We start from the raw sequence: 27,582 nt of genomic DNA on the forward strand, positions 1-27,582 counted from the left end.
CTCTGAGATGCCTCCAGCCCCATCCCAGCCCCATCCCAGCTCTCTTGGGAGCCGTTTTCCCACTGCAATCCCAAATTTTTTCTCCTGGATCAGCACCAGGAACTGCTGGGGATGTCCCAGTCCATGAAACTCCAGGATGGCTCCACCTCCACCCCATTCCTCAAACCCCTTGAGATGCCTCCAAACCCATCCCAGCTCCTTTTGGAGCCGTTTTTCCACCACAATCCCAAATTCTTTCTTGAATGAACACTTGGGAGCCACCAGGAACCTCCCCATCCATGGAACTCCCGGATGGTTCCACCTCCACCCACCCCATTCCTCAACCCCCCTGAGATGCCTCCAAACCCATCCCAGCTCCTTCTGGAGCCGTTTTTTCCGCCATAATCCCAATTTAATTTTCCTGGATCAGCTCCTGGGAGCCACCAGGAACCTCCCCATCCATGGAACTCCCGGATGGCTCCACCTCCACCCCATTCCTCAAACCCCCTGAGATGCCTCCAAACCCATCCCAGATCCTTGTGGAGCCGTTTTTCTCCCACAATCCCAATTTTATTTTCCTGGATCAGCTCCTGGGAGCCACCAGGAACCTCCCCATCCATGGAACTCCCAGATGGTTCCAACTCCACAGAAATCCAGGATGTCTCCATCTCCACCCCATTCCTCAAACCCCCCTGAGATGCCTCCAAACCCATCCATCTCCTTTTGGAGCTGTTTTTCCGCCACAATCCCAATTTTTTTTCCTGGATCAGCTCCTAGGAGCCACCAGGAACCTCCCCATGCACAGAATCCAGAAATCTGGGATGGCTTCACCTCCATCCACCCCATGGCCAACCCCGTTCCTCAAACCCCCTTGAGATGCCTCCAGCCCCATCCCAGCCCCATCTGGAGCCGTTTTTCTGCCACAATCCCAATTCTTTTTCCCGAATCAACACCTGGGAGCCACCAGGAACCTCCCGATCTTCAAAATTCCAGGACATCTCCACCCACCCCGTTCCTGAACCCCCCTGAGATGCCTCCAGCCCCACCCCATCTCCTTTTGGAGCCGTTTTTCCACCACAATCCCAATTTTTTTTTCCTTTTTTTTTTCCTGGATCAGCTCCTAGGAGCCACCAGGAACCTCCCCATCCACAGAACCACAGAATCCAGAAATCTGGGATGGATCCACCTCCATCCACCCCATGGCCAACCCCGTTCCTCAAACCCCCTGAGATGTCTTGAGATGCCTCCAAACCCATCCCATCTCCTTGTGGAGCCGTTTTTCCACCATAATCCCAATTTTTTTTTTCCCGAATCAACACCTGGGAGCCACCAGGAACCTCCCCATCCACAGAACCACAGAATCCAGAAATCTGGGATGGATCCACCCCATGGCCAATCCCGTTCCTGAACCCCTCTGAGATGCCTCCAGCCCCACCCCATCTCCTTTTGGAGCCGTTTTTCTGCCACAATCCCAATTTTTTTCCTGAATCAACACCTGGGAGCCACCAGGAACCTCCCGATCTTCAAAATTCCAGGACATCTCCTCCTCCACCCCATTCCTCAAACCCCCCTGAGATGCCTCCAGCCCCATCCCAGCTCTGTTCTGGAGCCGTTTTTCCACCATAATCCCAATTTTTTTCTCCTGGATCAGCTCCTGGGAGCCACCAGGAACCTCCCCATGCACAGAATCCAGAAATCTGGGATGGATCCACCTCCATCCACCCCATGGCCAACCCCGTTCCTCAAACCCCTTGAGATGTCTTGAGATGCCTCCAGCCCCATCCCATCTCCTTGTGGAGCCGTTTTTCCACCATAATCCCAATTTTTTTTTTCCCGAATCAACACCTGGGAGCCACCAGGAACCTCCCCATCCACAGAACCACAGAATCCAGAAATCTGGGATGGATCCACCCCATGGCCAACCCCGTTCCTGAACCCCTCTGAGATGCCTCCAGCCCCACCCCATCTCCTTTTGGAGCCGTTTTTCTGCCACAATCCCAAATTTTTTTCCCGAATCAACACCTGGGAGCCACCAGGAACCTCCCGATCTTCAAAATTCCAGGACATCTCCACCCACCCCATTCCTGAACCCCCTGAGATGCCTCCAGCCCCACCCCATCTGGTTTTGGAGCCGTTTTTCCCAGCCCATCCCATTCTGTGCCCGGGGCCGCTGGGCTCAGCGCTTTTCTCTCCTAGGGCCTGAAGACGGACGAGTTCTGCTCTGGGGTGGCTCCAGACTAGAGCCCGAGCTCTCGCGTGAGTTTCAGCTCCACGCACGCGGCTCCCGCGCCCCGCGCCCCACACAGACGCTAAACCCCTCTCTCTTCTCTTCTCTCTTTTTCTCTCCTTTCTCCTTTCTTTCTCCTCTTTTTTGGTTTTTTTTGGTTTTTTTTGGTTTTTTTTGGGTTTTTTTTTTGTTTTTTTGGGGTTTTTTTTGTTTTTTTTTGGTGGTTTTTTTTTTGTTTGTTTGGTTTTTTTTGGTTTTTTTTTTGTGTGTGTTTTTTTTGCTTTTATTTTGTTTTGTTGTTTTTGGTTTTTTTTGTTTTGGTTATTTTTGTTTCTTTTTTTTTGTTTTTTCTTTTGTTTTTTTTTTTGGTTTTGTGTTGTTTTGGGGTTTTTTTTGTGGTTTTTTGCGGTTTTTCTTTGCGTTTCCTTTGGGGTTTTTTTTTTGGGTTCTTTTTTGGTTTGTTTGGTTTGGGGTTTTTTTGGGGTGTTTTTTTGTTTTATTTCGGTTTTTTATTTGCTTTTTTGGGTTTTTTTGGGTTTGTCATTTTTGGGCTTGTTTTGTTTTATTTTGGTTTTTTATTTGGTTTTTTTGGGGTTTTTTTGGTCATTTTTTGGTTTTTTGTTTGTTTTCATTCTTTACTTGATTTTTTGGGGGCTTTTTTGTCTTTTTTTTGTTTTTTTTTTGTTTTGTTTGTTTGGGCTTTATTGTTTGTTTTTTTTGGTTTTGTTTTTTTTTCCTTTTATTTTGTTTTTTGGGGGATTTTTTTTGGCTTTTTTTTTTCTTTTTTTTGTTTTGTTTGTTTTTTTTGCTTGGGTTTTTGTTTTTGCTTTGTTTTGGCTTTTTCATTTGTTTGGTTTTATTTTTTTGTTTTTTGTGGTTTTGGGGTTTTTTTGTTTTCTTTGGTTTTTTTGTGTTTTTTTTTTTTTTTGGTTTTTTGTTCTTGCTTTGTTTTGGCTTTTTTGGGGTTTTTTTGTTTTGGGTTTTTGCTTTTTTTTTTCTTCTTTTTGTTTTGGATTATGGGGTTTTTTGTTGATTTTTTGGGGTTTTTTTGGGGTTTTGTTTTGGTTTTTTTGTTTTGTTTTGGATTTTTTGGGGTTTTTTTTGGGTTTTCTTTGGGGTTTTTTTTGGTTTTTTGTTGGTTTTTTTGAACGGCTTTTTTTTTTTTTTTTTTCTGTTTGTTTTGCTTTTTGTTGTTTGTTTCTCTTTTGGTTTTGTTTGGTTTTTTTTGTTTTATTTTGTTTTGTTTTATTTTGTTGTGTTTTTGTTTTATTTTGGTTTTTTGTTTGTTTCATTTTGTTGTGTTGTTATTTTATTTTATTTTATTTTACTTTATTTTATTTTATTTTATTTTATTTTATTTTATTTTATTTCATTTTATTATTTTATTTTATTTTATTTTATTTTATTTTATTTTATTTTATTATTTTATTTTATTTTATTTTATTTTATTTTATTATTTCGGTTCCGTTTCCTGTGTCCCGCTCCGGTTGCCCAGGTGCAGCAGGTGCAGGTGTTTGCAGATGTGCAGTGCACGGTCAACCTGGTGGGCGACCCCTACCTCAACGCGCCCCCGCCGCCGCCGGCGCCAGCGCCCATGGCCAACCCCAAAAACCCCGGCGTGGGCCCGGGTCCGGGTCCTGTTCCTCCTGCAGCACCGGGAAAGAGCCTCCTGCAGCAGCTGCTGACAGAATGAACCCACAGAAATCCAAAAACCCCAAAAACCCCGGCGTGGGTCCTGCTCCTCCTGTTTCTCCTGCAGCACCGGGAAAGAGCCTCCTGCAGCAGCTGCTGACAGAATGAACCTGCAGAAATCCCAGCCCCAAAAACCCCGGCGTGGGTCCTGCTCCTGCTCCTGTTCCTGCTCCTGCAGCAGCTGCTGACAGAATGAACCCACAGAAATGGGAATCCCAACCCCAAAAACCCCGGCGTGGGTCCTGCTCCTCCTGTTCCTCCTGCAGCGCCGGGAAAGAGCCTCCTGCAGCAGCTGCTGACAGAATGAACCCACAGAAATGGGAATGCCAACCCCAAAAACCCCGGCGTGGGTCCTGCTCCTGCTCCGGGTCCTGTTCCTGCGGCGCCGGGAAAGAGCCTCCTGCAGCAGCTGCTGACAGAATGAACCAACCCACAGAAATGGGAATCCCAAAAACAGCCCAGCATTGTTCCTGCTCCTGCAGCAGCTGCTGACAGAATGAACCCACAGAGATGGGAACCCCAAAAACCCCGGCGTGGGTCCTGCTCCTCCTGCTCCTGTTCCTGCAGCACCAGGAAAGAGCCTCCTGCAGCAGCTGCTGACAGAATGAACCCACAGAGATGGGAGTGCCCAAAAACCCCAGCGTTGTTCCTGCTCCTGTTCCTGTTCCTGCTGCAGCAGCTGCTGACAGAATGAACCCACAGAAATCCCAACCCCAAAAACCCTGGCGTGGGCCCGGGTCCTGCTCCTCCGGGTCCTGTTCCTGCGGCGCCGGGAAAGAGCCTCCTGCAGCAGCTGCTGACAGAATGAATGAACCAACCCACAGAGCTGGGAATGCTCAATCCCATAAACCACAACGTTGTTCCTGCTCCTGTTCCTGGTCCTGTTCCTGCAGCAGCTGCTGACAGAATGAACCCACAGAAATGGGAATCCCAACCCCAAAAACCCTGGTGTTGTTCCTGCTCCTCCTGCAGCAGCTGCTGACAGAATGAACCAACAGAAATGGGAGTGCCCAAAAACCCCAGTGTTGTTCCTGCTCCTGTTCCTGCTCCTCCTGCAGCAGCTGCTGACACAATGAATGAACCAACAGTGCTGAATGAACCAACAGAATGAATGAACCAACCCACAGAGCTGGGATTCCCAAAAACAAAAACCCCAGCGTTGTTCCTGCTCCTGTTCCTGCTGCAGCAGCTGCTGACAGAATGAACCAAGAGAGCTGGGAATGCCCAAAAAGCAAAACCCCAAGGTTGTTCCTGCTCCTGTTCCTGTTCCTGTTCCTGCTCCTGCTCCTGTTCCTGCAGCAGCTGCTGACAGAACGAACCCACAGAGCTGGAATCCCAGAAACCCCAGCGTTGTTCCTGCTCCTGTTCCTGCTCCTGTTCCTCCTGCAGCGCCGGGCAAGAGCCTCCTGCAGCAGCTGCTGACAGAATGAATCCACAGAGTTGGGATTCCCAAAAGCAGCCCAAAAACCCCAACGTTGTTCCTGTTCCTGTTCTTGCTCCTCCTACAGCAGCTGCTGACAGAATGAACCAACCCACAGAGCTGGGATCCCCAAAACAGCCCAGAAACCCCAGCCTTGTTCCTGCTCCTGTTCCTGCTCCTCCTGCAGCAGCTGCTGACAGAACGAATGAACCAATGGAGATGGGAATCCCAAAAACCCCAACGTTCCTGCTCCTGCTCCTGTTCCTGCTCCTGTTCCTGCTTCTCCTGCAGTGCCAGGCAAGAGCCTCCTGCAGCAGCTGCTGACAGAATGAATGAACCCATCGAGCTGGGAGTGCCCAAAAATCCCAACGTTGTTCCTGCTCCTGTTCCTCCCAAGAGCCTCCTGCAGCAGCTGCTGACAGAATGAACCCACAGAAATGGGAATGCCCAAAAACCCCAGCGTTGTTCCTGCTCCTGTTCCTGCAGCAGCTGCTGACAGAATGAATGAACCCACAGAGATGGGAATGCCCAAAAACAGCCCAAAAACTCCAACATTGTTCCTGCTCCTGCTGCACCAGGCAAGAGCCTCCTGCAGCAGCTGCTGACAGAATGAATGAACCAACCCACAGAGCTGGGAATCCCAAAACAACCCAAAAACTCCAACGTTGTTCCTGCTCCTGTTCCTGCTCCTCCTGCAGCAGCTGCTGACAGAATGAACCAACATTGATGGGAGTGCCCAAAAACAGCCCAAAAACTCCAACGTTGTTCCTGCTCCTCCTGCAGCAGCTGCTGACAGAATGAATGAACCCACAGAGCTGGGAATGCCCAAAAAGCCCGGTGTGATTCCTGCTCCTGTTCCCACAGCAGCTGCTGACAGAATGAACCAAGCCACAGTGCTGGAATGCCCAAAAACAGCCCCAAAACTCCAACGTTGTTCTGCTCCTGCTGCAGCAGCTGCTGACAGAATGAACCCATCCACAGAGCTGGGAATGCCAATCCCAAAAACCCGAATGTTGTTCCTGCTCCTGCTCCTGTTCCTGCTCCAGCAGCTGCTGACAGAATGAATGAACCCACAGAGATGGGAATGCCCAAAAACAGCCCAAAAACTCCAACGTTGTTCCTGCTCCTGTTCCTGCTCCAGCAGCTGCTGACAGAATGAACCCACAGAGCTGGGAATGCCCAAAAACCCCAGCGTTGTTCCTGTTCCTGGTCCTGTTCCTGCCCTTGCTCCAGCAGCTGCTGACACAATGAATGAACCCACAGAGCTGGGAATGCTCAATCCCATAAACCCCAACATTGTTCCTGTTCCTGCTCCTGTTCCTGCTGCAGCGCCGGGCAAGAGCCTCCTGCAGCAGCTGCTGACAGAATGAACCCACAGAAATGGGATCCCCAAAAACAAAAACCCCAACGTTGTTCCTGCTCCTGTTCCTGCAGCAGCTGCTGACAGAATGAACCCAACAGAGCTGGGATTCCCAAAAACAGCCCAGAAACCCCAATGTTGTTCCTGATCCTGTTCCTGCTGCAGCAGCTGCTGACAGAATGAATGAACCAACAGTGCTGGAATCCCCAAAAACAACCCCAAAACTCCAACCTTGTTCTGCTCCTGCTGCAGCAGCTGCTGACAGAATGAACCAACCCACAGTGCTGGGAATGCCCAAAAACAGCCCAAAAACCCCAAGGATGCTCCTGCTCCTGTTCCTGGTCCTCCTGCAGCAGCTGCTGACGGAATGAATGAACCAACAGTGCTGGGAATCCCAAAAACCCCAAGGATGTTCCTGCTCCTGCTCCTGCTCCTGCTCCTGTTCCTGCATCAGCTGCTGACAGAACGAACCCACAGAGCTGGGAGTGCCCAAAACAACCCCAAAACCCCAAGGTTGTTCCTGTTCCTGTTCCTGCTCCTGCTCCAGCAGCTGCTGACAGAACGAATGAACCCACAGTGCTGGGAATCCCAAAAACCCCAAGGATGTTCCTGTTCCTGCTCCTCCTGCAGCAGCTGCTGACAGAATGAACCCACAGAAATGGGAATCCCAAAAACCCCAAGGATGTTCCTGCTCCTGTTCCTGTTCCTGCTCCTGTTCCTGTTCCTGTTCCTGCTCCTGCTCCTGCTGCAGCAGCTGCTGACAGAATGAACGAACCCACAGAGCTGGGAATCCCAAAAACCCCAAGGATGTTCCTGTTCCTGTTCCTGTTCCTGCTCCTGCTGCAGCAGCTGCTGACAGAATGAACGAACCCACAGAGCTGGGAATCCCAAAAACAAACCCCCAAACTGGGCAGGATGGACACACAAACCCAGAGGAATTATTCTATAGGATCTATTTTTATGGGAATTTTGATACCCAGCCCCGCCGCCGCAGGGACCCCGGCAGAGCAGAGGGAAAGGGGAACTGGGGAGGGTGGGGGGAAAGGGAATGGGAGAATGGGATTGGCACCAAGGCTTTGCCCTCTGCTTTTTGGCCTTTTTCCCTGGTTTTTCTCCCTCTCTTTTTCCCTGAATTTTCTCCTTTTTCCCCTCCTCTCTTTTTTCTCCTTTTTTTCCCTCTTTTTTCCCTGATTTTTCTCCTTTTTCCCCCTCTCTTCTTCCCTGGTTTATCTCCTTTTCCCTCCTCTCTTTTTCCCTGATTTTTCTCCTTTTCCCCCTCTCTTTTTCCTTCTTTTTTCTCCTTCCCCCCCTCTCTTTTCCCTGATTTTCTCCTTTTCCCTCCTCTCATTTTCCCTGATTTTTCTCCTTTTTTCACCTCTCTTTATCCCTGTTTTCCCCCTCTCTTTTCCCGTTTTTTCCCATTTTCCCTCCTCTCCTTTCTCCTGATTTTTCTCCTTTTTTCCTGTTTTTTCCCATCTCTTTTTCTCTGATTCTTCTCCTTTTCCCCCCTTCTCTTTTCCCTGTTTTTTCTCCTTTTCCTCCCTCTCCTTTTCCCTGATTTTTCTCCTTTTTTCCCCTCTCTTTTTCCTGTTTTTTCCCTCTCTTTTTCCTTCTTTTTTCTCTCTCTTTTCCCTGATTTTCTCCTTTTCCCCCCTCTCTTTTTCCCTGTTTTTCTCCATTTTTTCTCCCTTTTTCTCTCATTTTCCTCCTTTCCCCCCTTTTCCTCCTCTTTCCTCCTTTTCTCTCCTTCTCATCCTCTCCCCTATTTTCCTCCTTTTTTCCCATTTCCCCCTTTTACTTCATTCATTTTCCTCATTCTCTCTCCTTTTTTCCCTTTCCCTTCCCCTTTTTCCTTTCCCCCTTTTTCCCAATTCCCCCTTTTCCCTTCCTTTCTTCTTTTCCAAATTTCCTTCCCTCTTTTCCTCCTTTTCCCCCTTTTCTCCCTTCTTTTTGCCCTTTTCCTTTTCCCTTTTCCTCCTTTCCCATTTCCCCATTTTCCCCTTTTCCATTTCTTCCTTTTTTCCCTATTTTCCTTCTCTTTTCCCCTTTTTCTCCCCATTTTCGTTCCTCTTTTTCCCCTCATTTTTTCCTTTTCCTTTTTCCCCTTTTCCTCCACCCTTTCCCTCCTTTTTCCCTATTTTCCCCATTTTTTCTTCTTTTCCCCATTTTCGTCTCTCTTTTCCCCCTTTTTCCCCCTTTTCCCCCATTTTCTTCCCGCTTTTCCCCCAATTTTCTTCTTTTTCCCCCTTTTTTCTCCCATTTTTTCCCTTTTCCTCCAATTTTCTTCCCTTTTCCCCATTTTTCGCCCTTTCTCCTCCTTTTCCCCCCATTTTCCCCTTTTACCCCTTTTTCCCATTTTTTCGTCCTTTTTCCCACATTTTCCCCCTATTTTTCCACCTTCCCCCCCTTTTCTTCCCTCTTTCCTCCCTTTTCCCCCTTTTCCCCCCATGTTTTTCCCTTTTTCCTCCCATTTTCTTCTTTTTTCCCCATTTTCCCCGTTTTGCCCCCCCTTTTCCTCCCATTTTCCTCCCTCTTTCCCCCCATTTTCTTCCCTTTTCCCCCGAATTTTTCCCCCTTTTTTCCCCCCATTTTCTTCCCTTCTTTCCGTTTCCCCCTTTTTCTTCCCTTCCCCCCCTTCTCCCCCTATTTTCCCTGTTTTTTCCCCCCTTTCCCCCCATTTTCCCCCCATTTTCTTCCCTCTTTTCCCCCCATTTTCTTCTCCCATTTTCTTCCCTTTTTTCCACATTTTTTCCCCCATTTTCTTCCCTTCTTCCCTCTTTTCCCCCCATTTTCTTCCCTATTTTCCTCTTTTGTTCCCCTTTTCCCCCATTTTCTCCCTCTTTTCCCCCTTTTCCCCCCATTTTCCTCCTTTTTACCCCATTTCCCCCCTTTTCCTCCTTTCCCCCCATTTTCTTCCCTTGTTCCCCCTTTTCCCCCCATTTTTCCACCCATTTCCTTCCCTATTTCCCCCTTTTCCCCCTCTTCCCCCCTTTTTTCCCCCATTTTCTTCCCCCTTTTCACCCTTTTTCCCCCCCATTTTCTTCTTCTTTCCCCTTTTCTCCCTTTTTTCCCCATTTTCTTCCCTCTCTTCCCCCCTTTTTCCCCCTATTTCTTCCCCCTTTCCCCCTCTATTTTTCCCCCATTTTCTCCCCCTTTTCCCCCCATTTTCTTTTTTCCCCCATTTTCTTCTATTTTCCCCCCTTTTCCCCCCATTTTCTTCCCTCTTTCCCCCCCCTATTTTTCACCCTTTTCACCCCCACTTTCTTCCCTCTTTTCCCCTCATTTCCCCCCTATTTTTCCCACTTTTCCCCCTTTTCCCCCCATTTTCTTCTTTTTCCCCCCCTTTTCCCCCATTTTCTTTGCTCTTTTCCCTCTTTTCCCCCCTTTCTTCCCTCTTTTTCCCCCTATTTTTTCCCCTTCCCCCCGTTTTCTTCCCTCTTTTTCCCCTTTTTCCCCCCCACTTCCCCGATTTTCTTTGCTCTTTTTTCCCCCTTTTTCCCCCTATTTATTCCCCCTTTTCCCCCCATTTTCCCCGATTTTCCCCCATTTTCTTCCCTCCTTTCCCCCCATTTTTTCCCTTCTTTTCCCCTTTCCCCCATTTTTCCTTTTTCCCCCTTTTCCCCCCTTTTTTCCCCCATATTCCTCCCATTTTCTTCCCTTTTCCCCCCTTTTTCCCCCCTTTTCCCCCCTATTTTTCCTCCTTTTTTCCCCCTTTCTTCCCCTATTTTCTTCCCTCTTTCCCCCCTTTTTCCCCCATTTTCTTCCATTTTCCCCCCTTTTTCCCCCCATTTTCCTCCCTCTTTTCCCCCATTTTCTTCCCTCTTTCCCCCCTATTTTTCCCCCATTTTCCCCCCATTTTCTTCCCTCTTTTCCCCCCATTTTCTTCCCTATTTCCCCCCTTTTTTCCCCTCCTTTTTCCCCCATTTTTCCCCCCATTTTCCCCCATTTTCCCCCTTTTCCCCCCACCTCCTCCAGGCCCATCCCAATTTTTCCATTCCCATTCCCCGCTCCAAGAATTCCCAGCAAAAACCCACCCAAAAAACCGAGGAAGAAAAAGAAAAAGAAAAAGAAAAAGAAAAAGAAAAAGAAAAAGAAAAAGAAAAAGAAAAAGAAAAAGAAAAAGAAAAAGAAAAAGAAAAGAAAAAGAGGAGGAAGCAGAGGAAGCTCAGTCTCAGCTGGATCTGACGCGGGGCCGGAAAACAACACAAAAAACCCCAAAAAAAGGGGAAAAACTCCGGAATTCTGCTGGAAAATCCCCAATTTTTTGGTCCAATCCACTCAAATTCCCATTTTTGGTCCCCCCTTTCCTTGGCTCGTGCGTACAATCAGCTTTTTCTAGCAAAAAAAATACAAAAAAAAATCGTGGAATTTGTGGGTTTTTTTCCAAAAAAATGCAGAAAAAAATATAAAAAAAAAAAAAGAAAAACAAAAATTTCCTATTTTGACCCAGTTTTTCCATGGTTTTTTGCTGGTTTTTTCCCCATCCCTCTGGAATTCTGTGGGATGAGGAGGGAAAACCTCGTGTATAGTGCAAGAAAAGAGGGGAAAAAATGCTGAAAAATGAGAAAAAAAATGGGAATTCTGCAATAATTTGTAGGGAAAATAATAATAAAAAAAGGGGTTGGGGGAGGGATTCTTGTAGATAATTTTGGGTTTTTTTGGGGTTTTTTTTTCCTGAGGGAAAAGATGGAAAACTTCTGGAAAATTATGGAAAAAAAAAAAGAAAAAAATGAGAATAAAATGGTTTTGTTTTTGTTTTTTTTGCTTGGATTGTGTTTAACAGCTGGAGTAGCTTTGAATATTTAAAAAGAAGAATTAATAATTAATTAATAATTAATAATAATAATAATAAAAGAATAATAATGGAATGCTCTGTCAGGAAAAAGTTTTTTTATTTTTTATTTTTGGTGGGGTTTTTTATTGGAATTTTAATGGAATTTAATGAAGTTTTTCTCTTTGCAGGTGGAATTTTCAGGGTTTTTTCTTCTTTTCTCCTCAAAATTCATGGGGGGAAAAAAGAGGAAAAACAGCAGAAAAAAAAAGGGGAAAAATTCGGATTTTGCAACCAAAATTTTGGGGGTTTTGGGTGTGGGAGGAAGAAAAAATTGGAAAAATGGAAAAAATGGAAAATTTGATTTTTTGGTGCTGGAAAATCAGGAATTCTGCTGGAAAAGTGGGAAAATGGGGTGGGATCCAGGGATTGGGGGATTGAATTTCCTGGGTTTATTCCTTTTTCCCCCATTTTCCTGGGGTTTTTTTGGGGTTTTTTTCCTCCTTTACCCCCCATTTTTTCCTTATTTTCCTCCTTTTTATTCCACATTTTTCCCTTTCCATTTTTCTTTTTTTCCTCTTTTCCCCCAATTTTTCCTTTTCATTTTCCTCATTTTTTCTTCTTTTTTCCCCACTTTTTTCCCCATTTTTCCCTTATTTTCCTCCTTTTTTCCCCACATTTTCCCTTTCCATCTTTTCCTTTTTTCCCCAATTTTCCTTTTCATTTTTCCTCCTTTTCCCTCATTTTTCCTCCTTTTTTCTCCATTTTTCCTCCTTTCCCCCCCATTTTTTCCTTATTTTCCTCCTTTTCCCCCCATTTTTCTTTCCGATTTTCCTCCTTTTTTCCCCTCCTCCTCCCCCATTTTTCCCTTATTTTCCTCCTCTTTTCCCCCCCATTTTTTCCTTATTTTCCTCCTCTTTTCCCCCCTATTTTCCCTTATTTCCTCCTCTTTCCCCCCAATTTTCCTTATTTCCCTCCTTTTCCTCCCATTTTTCTTCCCATTTTCCTCCTTTCCCCCCCCCAATTTCCCTTATTTTCCTCCTCTTTCCCCCCTATTTTCCTCATTTTCCTCCTTTTCCCCCCCTTATTTTTCCCTTATTTTCCTCCTCTTTTCCCCCCATTTTTCCCTTTTCTTTCCCCCCCTTTTATTTTCAACTTCCCCCCTCTTTTTCCCCCCATTTATTCATTTTTCCCATTTTCCTTCTTTTCCCCATCCTTTTTCCTCCATTTTTCCCCATTTTTCTTTCCCATTTTCCTCCTTTTTCCCCTCCTCCCCCCCCAATTAATTTCCTTATTTCCCTCCTTTTTCCCCACATTTTCCCTTTCCATTTTCCTTTTCCTTTCCCTCATTTTTCCTCCTTTTCCCTTCCCTCCTTTTCCTTTTTCTCCTTTTCCCCCCATTTTTCTTTCCCATTTTCCTCCTTTTTCCCCTCCTTCCCCCCCATTTTTTCCTTATTTTCCTCAATTTTCCCCCCAATTTTTCCCTTATTTTCCTCCTCTTTTCCCCCCTATTTTTCCTCATTTTCCTCCTTTTTCCCCCCATTTTTCCCTTTTTATTTCTTCCCCCCCTTTTTATTTTCACTTCCCCCCTCTTTTTCCCCCATTTTATTCATTTTTCCACATTTTCCTTCTGTTCTTTTCCCATCCTTTTCCTCCATTTTTCCCCATTTTCTTTCCCATTTTCCTCCTTTTTCCCCTCCTCCTCCCCAATTTTTCCCTTATTTTCCTCCTCTTTTCCCCCCAATTTTTCCCTTTTCATTTTTCTTTTTCCCCCCCTTTTTATTTTCACTTTCCCCCTCTTTTTCCCCCCATTTTATTCATTTTTCCCCATTTTCCTTCTTTTCTTTTCCCCATCCTTTTCCTTATTCCCTCCTTCCCCCCGATTTTTCCTTTTTCCCCACATTTTTCCCTTTCCATTTTTCCTTTTTTTCCCCAATTTTCCTTTTCATTTTTCCTCCTTTTCCCTAATTTTTCCTCCTTTTCCCCTCCCTTCTTTTCCTTTTTTCCTCCTTTTCTCCCCATTTTTCTTTCCCATTTTCCTCCTTTTTCCTCCTCTTTTCCCCCCATTTTTCCTCATTTTCCTCCTTTTCCCCCCCATTTTCCCTTTTTATTTCTTCCCCCCCCTTTTTATTTTCACTTCCCCCCTCTTTTTCCCCCCATTTTATTCATTTTTCCACATTTTCCTTCTTTTCTTTTCCCCATCCTTTTCCTCCATTTTTCCCCATTTTTCTTCCCATTTTCCTCCTTTTTCCCCTCCTCCCCCCCCATTATTTCCTTATTTCCCTCCTTTTTTCCCCGCATTTTTCCCTTTCCATTTTCCTTTTTTCCTTTTCCCTCATTTTCCTCCTTTTCCCTTCCCTCCTTTTCCTTTTTCCTCCTTTTCCCCCCATTTTTCTTCCCATTTTCCTCCTTTTTCCCCTCCTTCCCCCCCATTTTTCCTTATTTTCCTCAATTTTTCCCCCCCAATTTTCCCTTATTTCCTCCACTTTTCCCCCCTATTTTTCCTCATTTTCCTCCTTTTTCCCCCCATTTTTCCCTTTTTATTTCTTCCCCCCCTTTTTATTTTCACTTCCCCCCCTCTTTTTCCCCCATTTTATTCATTTTTCCACATTTTCCTTCTTTTCTTTTCCCCATCCTTTTCCTCCATTTCTCCCCATTTTTCTTTCCCATTTTCCTCCTTTTTTCCCCTCCTCCTCCCCAATTTTTCCCTTATTTTCCTCCTCTTTTCCCCCCCAATTTTTCCTTTTCTTTTTTCTTTTTCCCCCCTTTTTATTTTCACTTTCCCCTCATTTTCCCCCCATTTTATTCATTTTTCCCATTTTCCTTCTTTTCTTTTCCCCATCCTTTTCCTTATTTCCCTCCTTCCCCCGATTTTTCCTTTTTTCCCCACATTTTTCCCTTTCCATTTTTTCCTTTTTTCCCCAATTTTTCCTTTTCATTTTTTCCTCCTTTTCCCTAATTTTTCCTCCTTTTCCCCTCCCTTCTTTTCCTTTTTCCTCCTTTTCTCCCCATTTTTCTTTCCCATTTTCCTCCTTTTTCCTCCTCTTTTCCCCCCATTTTTCCTCATTTTCCTCCTTTTTCCCCCCATTTTTCCCTTTTTATTTCTTCCCCCCCCTTTTTATTTTCACTTCCCCCCTCTTTTTCCCCCCATTTTATTCATTTTTCCACATTTTCCTTCTTTTCTTTTCCCCATCCTTTTCCTCCATTTTTCCCCATTTTTCTTTCCCATTTTCCTCCTTTTTCCCCTCCTCCCCCCCCATTATTTCCTTATTTTCCTCCTTTTTTCCCCACATTTTTCCCTTTCCATTTTTCCTTTTTTCCTTTTCCCTCGTTTTTCCTCCTTTTCCCTTCCCTCCTTTTCCTTTTTCCTCCTTTTCCCCCCCATTTTTCTTTCCCATTTTCCTCCTTTTTCCCCTCCTCCTCCCCAATTTTTCCCTTATTTTCCTCCTCTTTTCCCCCATTTTTCCTTATTTTCCTCCTCTTTTCCCCCCCAATTTTTCCTTATTTCCCTCCTTTCCCCCCATTTTTCTTTCCCATTTTCCTCTCCTTCCCCCATTTTTCCTTATTTTCCTCCTCTTTTCCCCTCCTTTCCCCTTATTCCCCTCCTATTTTCCCCCATTTTTCCTCATTTTCCTCCTTTTTCCCCCACATTTTTCCCTTTCCATTTTTATTTTTTCCCCCTTTTTATTTTCTTCCCCCCCCCCCCCGCCGCCATTTCCCGCCATTTTCCCCTCACGAGCCCCCTCAAAAAAACCACACCAGAAACCGCTTTCAAACCACCAAAAATCCCAAGATTCCCATTCCAAAACCAAACTCCAGCCCGAAATTCCAGCATTTTTAGGGAAAAACACCTGGAAAATTCCAGCTGCACTCATTTGAGGAGTTTGAAATCGCTGAGGTGAGGCTGCACCAGGCCTTTGGGGTAAGGCCGCAGGGCCAGGCCTGTGGGGATCCCCTCAGGCTTCTCCACCCACATTTTGTGCTCCAGGCCCTTCTCCCTCAGCAGCTGCGCCAAACCCAGCAGGGAATTCTCATCCGGAGCCTGCAGGGAAAAAGAAAAATGGAATTAATTCGGGAAATTAGGACAAAATTATGATAAAATTCAAGGTGAGATGGGTGGTGGTGTAGGGGAATTGAAGGGGTTTTTTTTCTTGTTAAGTATTCCCGAAGTTATGGAAATTAATGGGGGTTTTCCTCATGAAAAAATCGCTAAAATATTGAAAATTAATGGGGTTTTTCCTCATTAAAAATCCCGAAAATATCGAAAACTAATGGGGTTTTTCCTCATAAAAATTTTCCAAAGTTATAGAAATTAAAAGGACTTTTCATCATTAAAAATTCCTAAAATATCGAAAATTAATGGGGTTTTTCCTCATAAAAATTTTCCAAAGTTATGGAAATTAACAGGATTTTTTGTCATTAAAAATCGCTAAAATATTGAAAATTAATGGGGTTTTTCCTCATAAAAATTTTCTAAATTTATGGAAATTAAAGGGATTTTTACCTCAAAAAAGTAATGAAAATTAACAGGATTTTTCCGTCATTAAAAAATACCAAATTTATGGAAATTAAAGAAATTTTCCCCTCATTAAAAATTCCCAAAGTAATGGAAATTAAAGGGATTTTTACCTCCTCATTAAAAAAATCCCTAAAATATTGAAAATTAATGGAGTTTTTCCTCATAAAAATTTTCCAAGTTATAGAAATTAAAAGGATTTTTCGTCATTAAAAATCCCTAAAATATCGAAAATTAATGGGGTTTTTCCTCATAAAAATTTTCAAAGTTATGGAAATGGAAGGGATTTTTACCTCATTTAAAAAATCCCTAAAATATTGAAAATTAATGGGGTTTTTCCTCAAAAAAACCCCCAAAGTTACGGAAATTAAAGGGATTTTTTCCTCATTAAAAATTCCCTAAAATATTGAAAATTAATGGGGTTTTCCTCATAAAAATTTTCCAAAGTTATGGAAATTAACGGGATTTTTTGTCATTAAAAATCGCTAAAATATTGAAAATTAATGGGGTTTTTCCTCATAAAAAATTCCCAAGTTATGGAAATTAAAGGGAACTTTACCTCATTAAAAATCGCGAAAATATTGAAAATTAATGGGGTTTTCCTCATAAAAATTTTCCAAAGTTATGGAAATTAACTGGATTATTAGCTCATTAAAAATTCCCTAAAATATTGAAAATTAAAGGGGTTTTTCCTCATAAATAGTTTCCAAAGATATGGAAATTAAAGGGATTTTTACCTCATAAAAAACCCCTAAAATATTGAAAATTAATGGGGTTTTTCCTCAAAAAAAATCCCAAAGTTACGGAAATTAAAGGGATTTTTCCCTCATTAAAAATTCTCAAAGTTATGGAAATTAAAGGGATTTTTACCTCATTAAAAAACCCCTAAAATACTGAAAATTAATGGGGTTTTTCCTCGTAAAAATTTGGCAAAGTTATGGGAATTAAAGGGATTTTTACCTCATTAAAAAAAATTCCAAAGTTATGGAAATTCAAGGGATTGGGATTTTTACCTCATTAAAAAAAATTCCAAAGTTATGGAAATTCAAGGGATTTTTACCTCATTAAAAATTCCCAAAGTAATGAAAATTAACAGGATTTTTCCGTCATTAAAAAAATACCAAATTTATGGAAATTAAAGAAATTTTCCCCTCATTAAAAATTCCCAAAGTTATGGAAATTAAAGGGATTTTTCGTCACTATAAATCCCAAAAATATTGAAGATTAATGGGGTTTTTCCTCATGAAAATTTTCCAACGTTACGGAAATTAAAGGGAATTTTACCTCATTAAAAAAATCCCTAAAATATCGAAAACTAATGGGGTTTTTCCTCACAAATTTTTTCCAGATTTAGGGAAATTAACTGGATTTTTACCTCATTAAAAATTCCCAAGTTATGGAAATTAAAGGGATTTTTACCTCATAAAAAATTCCCAAAGTTACGGAAATTAAAGGGGTTTTTTGTCATTAAAAATCACTAAAATATCAAAAATTTATGGGGTTTTTCCTCATAAAAAATTTCCAAAGTTATGGGAATTAAAGGGATTTTTTCCTCATTAAAAATCCCTAAAATATTGAAAATTAACGGGGTTTTCCTCATTAAAAATCCCCAAAGTTACGGAAATTAAAGCGATTTTTCCTCATTAAAAATTCCCTAAAATATCGAAAATTAATGGGGGTTTCCCTCATAAATATTTTCCAAAGTTATGGAAATTAAAGCGATTTTTACCTCATAAAAAACCCCTAAAATATTGAAAATTAATGGGGTTTTTCCTCAAAAAAAATCCCAAAGTTACGGAAATTAAAGCGATTTTTCCCTCATAAAAAATTCCCAAAGTTACAGTAATTAAAGGGATTTTTTCCTCATTAAAAATTCCCTAAAATATCAAAAATTAATGGGGTTTTTCCTCACAAAATTTTTCCAGATTTAGGGAAATTAACTGGATTTTTACCTCATTAAAAATTCCCAAGTTATGGAAATTAAAGGGATTTTTACCTCATAAAAAATTCCCAAAGTTATGGAAATTGAAGGGATTTTTCCATCATTAAAAATCGCTAAAATATTGAAAATTAATGGGGTTTTTACCTCATTAAAAATTCCCAAAGTTACGGAAATTAACAGGATTTTTACCTCATAAAAATTTTCCAAAGTTATGGAAATTAAAGGGATTTTTACCTCATTAAAAACCGCTAAAATATCAAAAATTAATGGGGTTTTTCCTCACAAAATTTTTCCAGATTTAGGGAAATTAACTGGATTTTTCCCTCATTAAAAATTCCCAAAGTTATGGAAATTAAAGGGATTTTTACCTCATAAAAATTCCCAAATTTATGGAAATTAAAGGGATTTTTCCTCATAAATTTTTCCAAAGTTATAGAAATTAAAGGGATCTTTACCTCATTAAAAATCGCTAAAATATTGAAAATTAATGGGGTTTTTCCTCATAAATATTTTCCAAATTTATCAAAATTAAAGGGATTTTTCCCTCCTTAAAAATTACCTAAAATATCAAAAATTAATGGGTGTTTTCCTCAAAAACTTTTTCCAAAGTTATGGAAATTGAAGGGATTTTTACCTCATTAGAAATCGCTAAAATATCGAAAATTAATGGGGTTTTTCCTCATGAAAATTTTCTAAATTTATGGAAATTAAAGGGATTTTTACCTCATTAAAAATTCCCCAAGTTTATGGAAATTAATGTGATTTTTATCTCATTAAAAAATCCCTAAATTTATAGAAATTAATGAGATTTTTTCCTCACAAAAAATTCCCAAATTCATGGAAAATCAAAGGAATTTTTTACTCATTAAAAAATCCCCAAATTTACAGAAATTAATTTGATTTTTCCTCAATAAAAATCCCCAAATTTAAGGAAAAATAATGGGATTTTTTCCTCATTTAAAAATTTTCAAATTTCTGGACATTAATGGGATTTTTTCCCTTTTCCATCCCCATTTTCCTCATTAAAAAAATTCCCTAAAATTTTGAAAATTCGTGGTTTTTTTTCAATTCTCACCCTGTTTCCCTAAATCCCTGATTTCCAGCTTTTTTAAATTGTGGGATTGAAATGTGAAAATATCGAATTTTTTTGGATTTTTAGGGTTGGAAAAACCTTTGGGAATTCAAAGGTTCCCATTGAGTTTTGTGTCCCTAAATCCACACTCGGGAATTTTGGGTTTTTAGCACTGCCCTGGGTATTCCATGAGGAAATATCCCAAATTTTATCAGGAATTATTCCTAATTTAGTGAGGGAATTATTCAGAATTTCATGAGGAAATATCCCGAATTTTATCTGGAATTATTCTGAATTTTGTGAGGGAATTATTCCGAATTTCATGAGGAAATATTCAGAATTTTATCAGGAATTATTCCAAATTAAGTGAGGGAATTATTCAGAATTTCATGAGGAAATATTCAGAATTTTATCAGGAATTATTCTGAATTTTGTAAGGGAATTATTCAGAATTTCATGAGGAAATATTCAAAATTTTATCAGGAATTATTCCGAATTTAGTGAGGGAATTATTCAGAATTTCATGAGGAAATACTCAAAATTTTATCAGGAATTATTCCGAATTAAGTGAGGGAATTATTCAGAATTTCATGAGGAAATATTCTGAATTTAATGAGAGAATTATTTGAAATTTTATGAGGAATTATTCCGAATTTCAAGAGGAAATTATTCCAATTTCGTGTGGAAATTATTCTGAATTTCATGAGGGAATTATTCTGAATTTCAAGAAGGAATTATTCCAAATTTAGTGAGGGAATTATTCCGAATTCCGTGAGGGAATTATTCCGAATTTTGTGAGGGAGATATTCAGAATTTCATGAGGAAATATTCAAAATTTTATGAGGAAATATTCAAAATTTTATGAGGAAATATTCAGAATTTTATGAGGAATTATTCAGAATTTTATGAGGAATTATTCCGAATTTCGTGAGGAAATTATTCCGAATTTAATGAGGAAATATTCAGAATTCCATGAGGGAATTATTCCTAATTTAGTAAGGGAAATATTCCTAATTCAGTGAGGAATTATTCCGAATGCCATGAGGGAATTATTGCGAATTTAGTGAGAGAATTATTCTGAATTTAATGAGGAAATATTCAGAATTTTATGAGGAATTATTCCGAATTCCGTGAGGGAATTATTCCGAATTTTATGAGGAAATTATTCTGAATTTTATGAGGAAATATTCAAAATTTTATGAGGAATTATTCCAAATTTTATGAGGAATTATTCCGAATTTTATGAGGAAATTATTCTGAATTTTATGAGGAAATATTCAAAATTTTATGAGGAATTATTCCAAATTTTATGAGGAATTATTCCGAATTTTATGAGGAATTATTCAGAATTTTATGAGGAAATATTCAAAATTTTATGAGGAATTATTCCGAATTTAGTGAGGGAATTATTCTGAATTTAGTGAGGAAATTATTCCAATTTCATGAGGAATTATTCGGAATTTCATGAGGGAATTATTCCGAATTTCATGAAAGAATTATTCTGAATTTAATGAGGAAATATTCAGAATTTTATGAGGAATTATTCAGAATTTTATGAGGAAATTATTCCAAATTTAGTGAGGGAATTATTTCGAATTTCGTGAGGGAATTATTCTGAATTTCGTGTGGAAATTATTCTGAATTTCATGAGGGAATTATTCCGAATTTCATGAAGGAATTATTCCAAATTTAGTGAGGGAATTATTCCGAATTCCGTCAGGGAATTATTCCGAATTTTGTGAGGGAGATATTCAGAATTTCATGAGGAAATATTCAAAATTTTATGAGGAAATATTCAGAATTTTATGAGGAATTATTCAGAATTTCGTGAGGAAATTATTCCGAATTTTATGAGGAAATTATTCCGAATTTAATGAGGAAATATTCCGAATTTTATGAGGAATTATTCTGAATTCAGTGAGGGAATTATTCCGAATTTTGTGAGGGAATTATTCAGAATTTCATGAGGAAATATTCAGAATTTTATGAGGAATTATTCTGAATTTCAGGAGGGAATTATTCCAAATTTAGTGAGGGAATTATTCAGAATTTTGTGAGGAATTATTCATAATTTTATGAGGAATTATTCCAAATTTTATGAGGGAATTATTCCTAATTTAGTGAGGAAATTATTCAAATTTCGTGTGGAAATTATTCTGAATTCCATGAGGAAATTATTCCGAATTTTATGAGGAATTATTCAGAATTTCATGAGGGAATTATTCCGAATTTCATGAAGGAATTATTCTGAATTTCATGAGGAAATATTCAGAATTTTATGAGGAAATTATTCCAAATTTCGTGAAGAAATTATTCTGAATTTCGTGAGGAAATTATTCTGAATTTTACGAGGAATTATTCCGAATTTAGTGAGGGAATTATTTGGAATTTCGTGAGGGAAATATTCTGAATTCCATGATGGAATTATTCTGAATTTCATGTGGGATTTGTTTATAACAGGAATTATTCCAAATTCCATGAGGGAATTATTCCAAACTTAGTGAGGGAATTATTCCAAATTTCATGAGGAAATTATTCCAAATTTCATGAAGGAATTATTCTGAATTTCAAGGAAATATTCAGAATTTTATGAGGAAATATTCTGAATTTTATGAGGAAATATTCCGAATTTTGTGAGGGAATTATTCAGAATTCCATGAGGAAATATTCTGAATTTCATGAGGGATTTGTTTTTAACAGGAATTATTCCAAATTTCTTAAGGGAATTATTCTGAATTTAATGAGGAAATATTCAGAATTTCAGGAGAGAATTATTCCAAATTTCATGAGGAAATTATTCTGAATTTTGTGAGGAAATTATTCCGAATTTCAAGAAGGAATTATTCCAAATTCCATGAGGGAATTATTCCAGATTCCATGAGGAATTTATTCCGAATTTTGTGAGGGAATTATTCCTAATTTAGTGAGGAATTATTCTGAATTCCATGAGGGAATTATTCTGAATTCCATGAGGGAATTATTCTGAATTTAGTGAGGGAATTATTCTGAATTTCATGAGGGATTTGTTTATAACAGGAATTATTCCGAATTTCATGAGGTAATTATTCCCAATCTCCTGAGGAAATTATTCTGAATTTAATGAGGAAATATTCCAAATTGAGGGAATTATTCCGAATTTTATGAGGAATTATTCCAAATTTCGTGAGGAAATATTCCGAATTTAGTGAGGGAATTATTCCGAATTTTGTGAGGGAATTATTCAGAATTTCGTGAGGAAATTATTCCAATTTCATGAGGGAATTATTCCAAATTTCGTGAGGAAATTATTCCGAATTTCGTGAGGAATTATTCGGAATTTCATGAGGGAATTATTCTGAATTTAATGAGGAAATATTCAGAATTTAATGAGGAAATTATTCCGAATTTTATGAGGAAATTATTCCGAATTTAGTGAGGGAATTATTCCGATTTCCATGAGGGAATTATTACGAATTTCGTGTGGAAATTATTCTGAATTCCATGAGGAAATTATTCCGAATTTTATGAGGAATTATTCTGAATTTTATCAGGAATTATTCCGAATTTAGTGAGGGAATTATTCGATATTTCATGAGGAAATATTCAGAATTTTATGAGGAAATTATTCCAAATTTAGTTAGGGAATTATTCCGAATTTTGTGAGGAAATATTCTGAATTTAATGAGAGAATTATTCCAAATTTTATGAGGAATTATTCCGAATTTAGTGAGGAAACTATTCCGAATTTCATGAGGAAATTATTCCTAATTTAGTGAGGGAATTATTCCGAATTTATTGAGGAAATGTTATGAATTTTATGAGGAAATATTCAAAATTTTATGAGGGAATTATTCCGAATTTAGTGAGGAAATTATTCCAATTTCATGAGGAATTATTCGGAATTTCATGAGGGAATTATTCCGAATTTCATGAAGGAATTATTCTGACTTTAATGAGGAAATATTCAGAATTTTATGAGGAATCATTCCGAATTTCATGAGGAAATTATTCCGAATTTCAGGAGGGAAGTATTCCGAATTTTGTGAGGAAATTATTCCGAATTTCTTGTGGAAATTATTCTGAATTCCATGAGGAAATTATTCCGAATTTTATGAGGAATTATTCAGAATTTCATGAGGGAATTATTCCGAATTTCATGAAGGAATTATTCTGAATTTCAAGGAAATATTCAGAATTTTATGAGGAAATTATTCCAAATTTCGTGAAGAAATTATTCTGAATTTCGTGAGGAAATTATTCTGATTTTTACGAGGAATTATTCCGAATTTAGTGAGGGAATTATTTGGAATTTCGTGAGGGAATTATTCCGAATTCCATGATGGAATTATTCTGAATTTCATGTGGGATTTATTTATAACAGGAATTATTCTGAATTCCATGAGGGAATTATTCTGAATTTCATGAGGGATTTGTTTATAACAGGAATTATTCCTAGTTTCAGGAGGAAATTATTCCGAATTTCATGAGGTAATTATTCCCAATCTCTTGAGGAAATTATTCTGAATTTTATGAGGAATTATTCTGAATTTCGTGAGGAAATATTCAGAATTTTATGAGGAATTATTCCGAAATTTATGAGGAAATTATTCCGAATTTAGTGAGGGAATTATTCCGAATTTCATGAGGGATTTCTTTATAACAGGAATTATTCCGGATTTTGTAAGGGAATTATTCCAAATTTAATGAGGGAATTATTCTGAATTTCATAACGGAATTATTCCCAATTTCAGGAGGGACTTATTCCAAATTTAACGAGGAAATTATTCTGAATTTAACCAGGAAATTATTCCAAATTTAACCAGGAAATATTCCAAATTGCATGAGGAAATATTCCGAATTTTATGAGGAATTATTCTGAATTTCATGAGGGAATTATTCAGAATTTCATGAGGAAATATTCCGAATTTTATGAGGAATTATTCCAAATTTCATGAGGGAATTATTCCGAATTTAATGAGGAAATTATTCAGAATTTCAGGAGGGAATTATTCCGAATTTAATGAGGAAATATTCCTAATTTAGTTAGGGAATGATTCCGAATTTAATGAGGGAATTATTCCAAATTCCATGAGGGAATTATTCCTAATTTCGTGAGGGAATTATTCTGAATTTCGTGAGGGAATTATTCCAAATTTAATGAGGAAATATTCAGAATTTCATGAGGAATTTATTCCGAATTTAGTGAGGGAATTATTCCGAACTTAGTGAGGAAATTATTCCGAATTTTATGAAGGAATTATTCAGAATTTCATGAGGGATTTGATTATAACAGGAATTATTCCGAATTCCGTGAGGGAATTATTCCGAATTTCGTGAGAGAATTATTCTGAATTTAATGAGGAAATATTCAGAATTTTATGAGGAATTATTCCGAATTTCATGAGGAAATTATTCCGAATTTCATGAGGGATTTGTTTGTAACAGGAAATATTCCGGATTTCGTAAGAGAATTATTCCGAATTTAATGAGGGAATTATTCAGAATTTCATGAGGGAATCATTCCGAATTTTCTGAGGAAAGTATTCCGAATTTGATGAGGAAATATTCCGAATTTCATGAGGAAATTATTCCGAATTCCGTGAGGGAATTATTCTGAATTTCAGGAGGGAATTATTCCGAATTTTATGAGGAATTATTCCGAATTCCATGAGGGAATTATTTGGAATTTCATGAGGAAATATTCAGAATTTTATGAGGAATTATACCGAATTTTATGAGGAAATTATTCCGAATTTCGTGAGGGAATTATTCCGAATTTCGTGAGGAAATATTCTGAATTTAATGAGAGAATTATTCAAAATGTTATGAGGAATTATTCCGAATTTAATGAGGAAATTATTCAGAATTTCAGGAGGGAATTATTCCGAATTTCAAGAGGAAATTATTCCGAATTTTATGAAGGAATTATTCCAAATTTCATGAGGAAATTATTCCGAATTTATGAGGGATTTGTTTATAACAGGAATTATTCCGAATTTAATGAGGGAATTATTCAGAATTTCATGAGGGAATCATTCCGAATTTAATGAGGAAATTATTCCGAATTCCGTGAGGGAATTATTCTGAATTTCAGGAGGGAATTATTCCGAATTTCATGAGGAAATTATTCCGAATTCCGCGAGGGAATTATTCTGAATTTCAGGAGGGAATTATTCCGAATTTCGTGAGGGAATTATTCAGAATTTCATGAGGAATTATTCCCAATTCCATGAAGAATTATTCAGAATTTCATGAGGGAATTATTCCGAATTTCATGATGGAATTATTCTCAAAATCCAATTAAATTTTCCCAGAAATTCCGGCTCCTCCTGTCGCCAGCACAGCCCGACCCCCACGGGCTTCCCCGTCCTCTCAGCGACCCCAAAATCCCCTCTTCGCCCCCAAAATGACAATTCCCACCTCTTTTAACTCCAGAACATCCCAAAAATCCCAATTTTCCCAAAAAAACCCCGATTTTTCCCCCAAAATCCTGATTTTCCCTCACGCCGCCACCGCCCCCCCCAACATGGCGGCGGCTCTCCCCTCAGCGCGGAGTTCCCATCATGCCCCGCGGCGCCGCCATTACCTCCAGCACCACCGTTGTCATGGCGTCGCCCTGCTCCAGGTACGCGCCGGTGTCGGGATGCTCCCGGTAACCGTGAACGGCCGCCAGCGCGGCGTGACAGCCCTGAGCCACCACGGCACCGAGCGGCCACGAGTGGGGAGGCCGCACCAGATCCCCGCGGAGCACCACGTACTGCACCAGCGCCGCCGCCATGTTGATGTACGGAACCGCGCGGGCTGCCGGGATTAAGCGGGAAATGGAGCAGACAGGGCGCCGCCATGTTGGTGTACGCAATGGAGGGTGGCGTGATGACGCACTTCCGGCGGCGTGATGACGCACTTCCGACCGCGCTCCGGCGGGAAAGTTGAGGTGAGCGCGGAGCCCTCAGGGAGGGATTTGGGGTCCGGGGTGGGTTTTTTGGGATTTTTTGGGGATTTTTTTGGGATAATTCTTTAGGATCGTCCCTAAATCCCTCTCCTGGGATTCGCTGGAAGTCTTGGGGTCAGTTATGGCAGCCTTGAGGGTTGTCCGGGTTCAGTTCCTTGGGATCGTCCCTATCCTCAGTTTGGGATCGTCCCTGTCACTTTCCCGCCGTTTTTTCCCTCATAAACAATTCCCAAATTTATGGAAATTATTGGGATCTTTACCTCACTAAAAATTCCCAAATTTATGGAAAATTAACGGGATTTTTCCCTCATTAAAAAATTCCCAAATTTCTTGAAATTCAAGGGATTTTCCCTCATTAAAAAATCCCCAATTTATTGAAATTAATGGGATTTTTTCCTCATTAAAAATTCCCAAATTTATGGGAAGGAATGGGATTTTTTGCCTCACAAAAATTTCCTAAAATAATGAAAATTAATTGGATTTTCTTCCCTTTTCCATCCCACTTTCTCCTCACAAAAAAATCCCAAATTTATGGAAATTATTGGGATTTTTACCTCATTAAAAATCCCAAATCTTTTTTAAAATTGACTGAATTTTTTCCTCATGAAATATTCCCAAATTTATGGAAAGTTCACTGGATTTTTACATCATTAAAAATTCCCTAAAATATTGAAAATTAATTGGATTTTTTTCCATTCCCATTCCTGATTTCTTCATAAAAAATTTCCCTAATTTATGGAAATTATTTGGATTTTTTCCTCATTAAAAATTCCCAAATTTATTGAAATGAATGGGTTTTTTACCTCATAAAAATTCCCTAAAATATTGAAAATTAATTGGATTTTTGGTCATTAAAATTCCCAAATTTATGGAAATTAATGGGATTTTTACCTATTTCAAAATCTCCAAGTTTATTGAAATTAAAGGAATTTTTTCTTCATTTAAAAAACCCCAAATTTATTGAAACTCAAGGGATTTTTCTCATAAAAATCCCCAAATTTATGGAAATTTAATGGGATTTTTCCCTCGTTTAAAATTCCCTAAAATATTAAAAATGAATTGGATTTTTCCTCATTAAATAATTCACCATTTAATGGAAATTAATGGGATTTTTACCTCATTAAAAATTCCCAAATTTATTGAAATTAATGGGTTTTTTACCTCATAAAAATTCCCTAAAATATTGGAAAATAATTGGATTTTTCCTCATTAAAATTCCCTAAAATTATGGAAATTATTGGGATTTTTCCTCACAAAAAATTCCCAAATTTATGGAAATTATTGGGATTTTTCCTCACAAAAAAATTCCCAAATTTATGGAAAATTAATGAGATTTTTACTCATAAAAATCTCCAAGTTTATTGAAATTAAAGGAATTTTTTCTTCATTAAAAAAACCCCAAATTTATTGAAATTCAAGGGATTTTTCTCATAAAAAGTTTCCAAATTTATGGAAATTTTATGGGATTTTTCCCTCGTTTAAAATTCCCTAAAATATTAAAAATGAATTGGATTTTTCCTCATTAAATAATTCACCATTTAATGAAAATTCATGGGATTTTTACCTCATTAAAAATTCCCAAATTTATGGAAATTAATGGGATTTTTACCTCATAAAAATTCCCTAAAATATTGGAAAATAATTCGATTTTTACCTCTTTCAAAATTCCCAA

General features: G+C 39.1%; 3 protein-coding genes and 1 long non-coding RNA gene across 11 annotated transcripts in view; 1 reads left to right on the forward strand and 3 right to left on the reverse strand.

Annotated features, from left to right (window-relative positions):
- The window catches only part of NCOA1 (nuclear receptor coactivator 1), a 111,857-nt gene extending 107,821 nt beyond the window's left edge, over positions 1-4,036 (forward strand). For all 8 annotated transcript variants that reach the window (XM_071420041.1, XM_071420046.1, XM_071420040.1 and 5 more), the window contains one exon: positions 3,695-4,036. In XM_071420041.1, coding sequence (XP_071276142.1) covers positions 3,695-4,006 — 312 coding nt within the window. In that variant the 3' untranslated portion in view covers positions 4,007-4,036. The remainder of the gene's footprint in view (positions 1-3,694) is intronic.
- Positions 4,037-5,400: 1,364 nt separating this feature from the next.
- On the reverse strand, positions 5,401-8,432 carry LOC139586539 (uncharacterized). Its single transcript, XM_071420048.1, has 5 exons — positions 8,054-8,432; positions 7,553-7,954; positions 6,580-7,157; positions 5,894-6,133; positions 5,401-5,807 (listed from the first exon to the last, which is right to left on the reverse strand). The coding sequence occupies exons 1-5, from the start codon at positions 8,377-8,379 to the stop codon at positions 5,401-5,403; spliced, it is 1,953 nt and encodes a 650-aa protein (XP_071276149.1). The 5' UTR covers positions 8,380-8,432.
- Positions 8,433-11,564: 3,132 nt separating this feature from the next.
- On the reverse strand, positions 11,565-12,257 carry LOC139586536 (uncharacterized). Its single transcript, XR_011677836.1, has 2 exons — positions 12,084-12,257; positions 11,565-11,952 (listed from the first exon to the last, which is right to left on the reverse strand). It is a non-coding gene; the product is annotated as an uncharacterized lncRNA (long non-coding RNA).
- A 2,961-nt stretch (positions 12,258-15,218) lies between these two features.
- Positions 15,219-25,865, reverse strand: PTRHD1 (peptidyl-tRNA hydrolase domain containing 1). The gene is made up of 2 exons (XM_071420038.1): positions 25,545-25,865; positions 15,219-15,491 (listed from the first exon to the last, which is right to left on the reverse strand). The coding sequence occupies exons 1-2, from the start codon at positions 25,734-25,736 to the stop codon at positions 15,321-15,323; spliced, it is 363 nt and encodes a 120-aa protein (XP_071276139.1). The 5' UTR covers positions 25,737-25,865; the 3' UTR covers positions 15,219-15,320.
- Between the last annotated feature and the right edge of the window lie 1,717 nt (positions 25,866-27,582).

This window comes from Agelaius tricolor, unplaced genomic scaffold (genome assembly GCF_023055355.1).
Source record: "Agelaius tricolor isolate 1412-34295 unplaced genomic scaffold, bAgeTri1.0.p SCAF_122, whole genome shotgun sequence".
Taxonomy (NCBI): Eukaryota; Metazoa; Chordata; class Aves; order Passeriformes; family Icteridae; genus Agelaius; species Agelaius tricolor.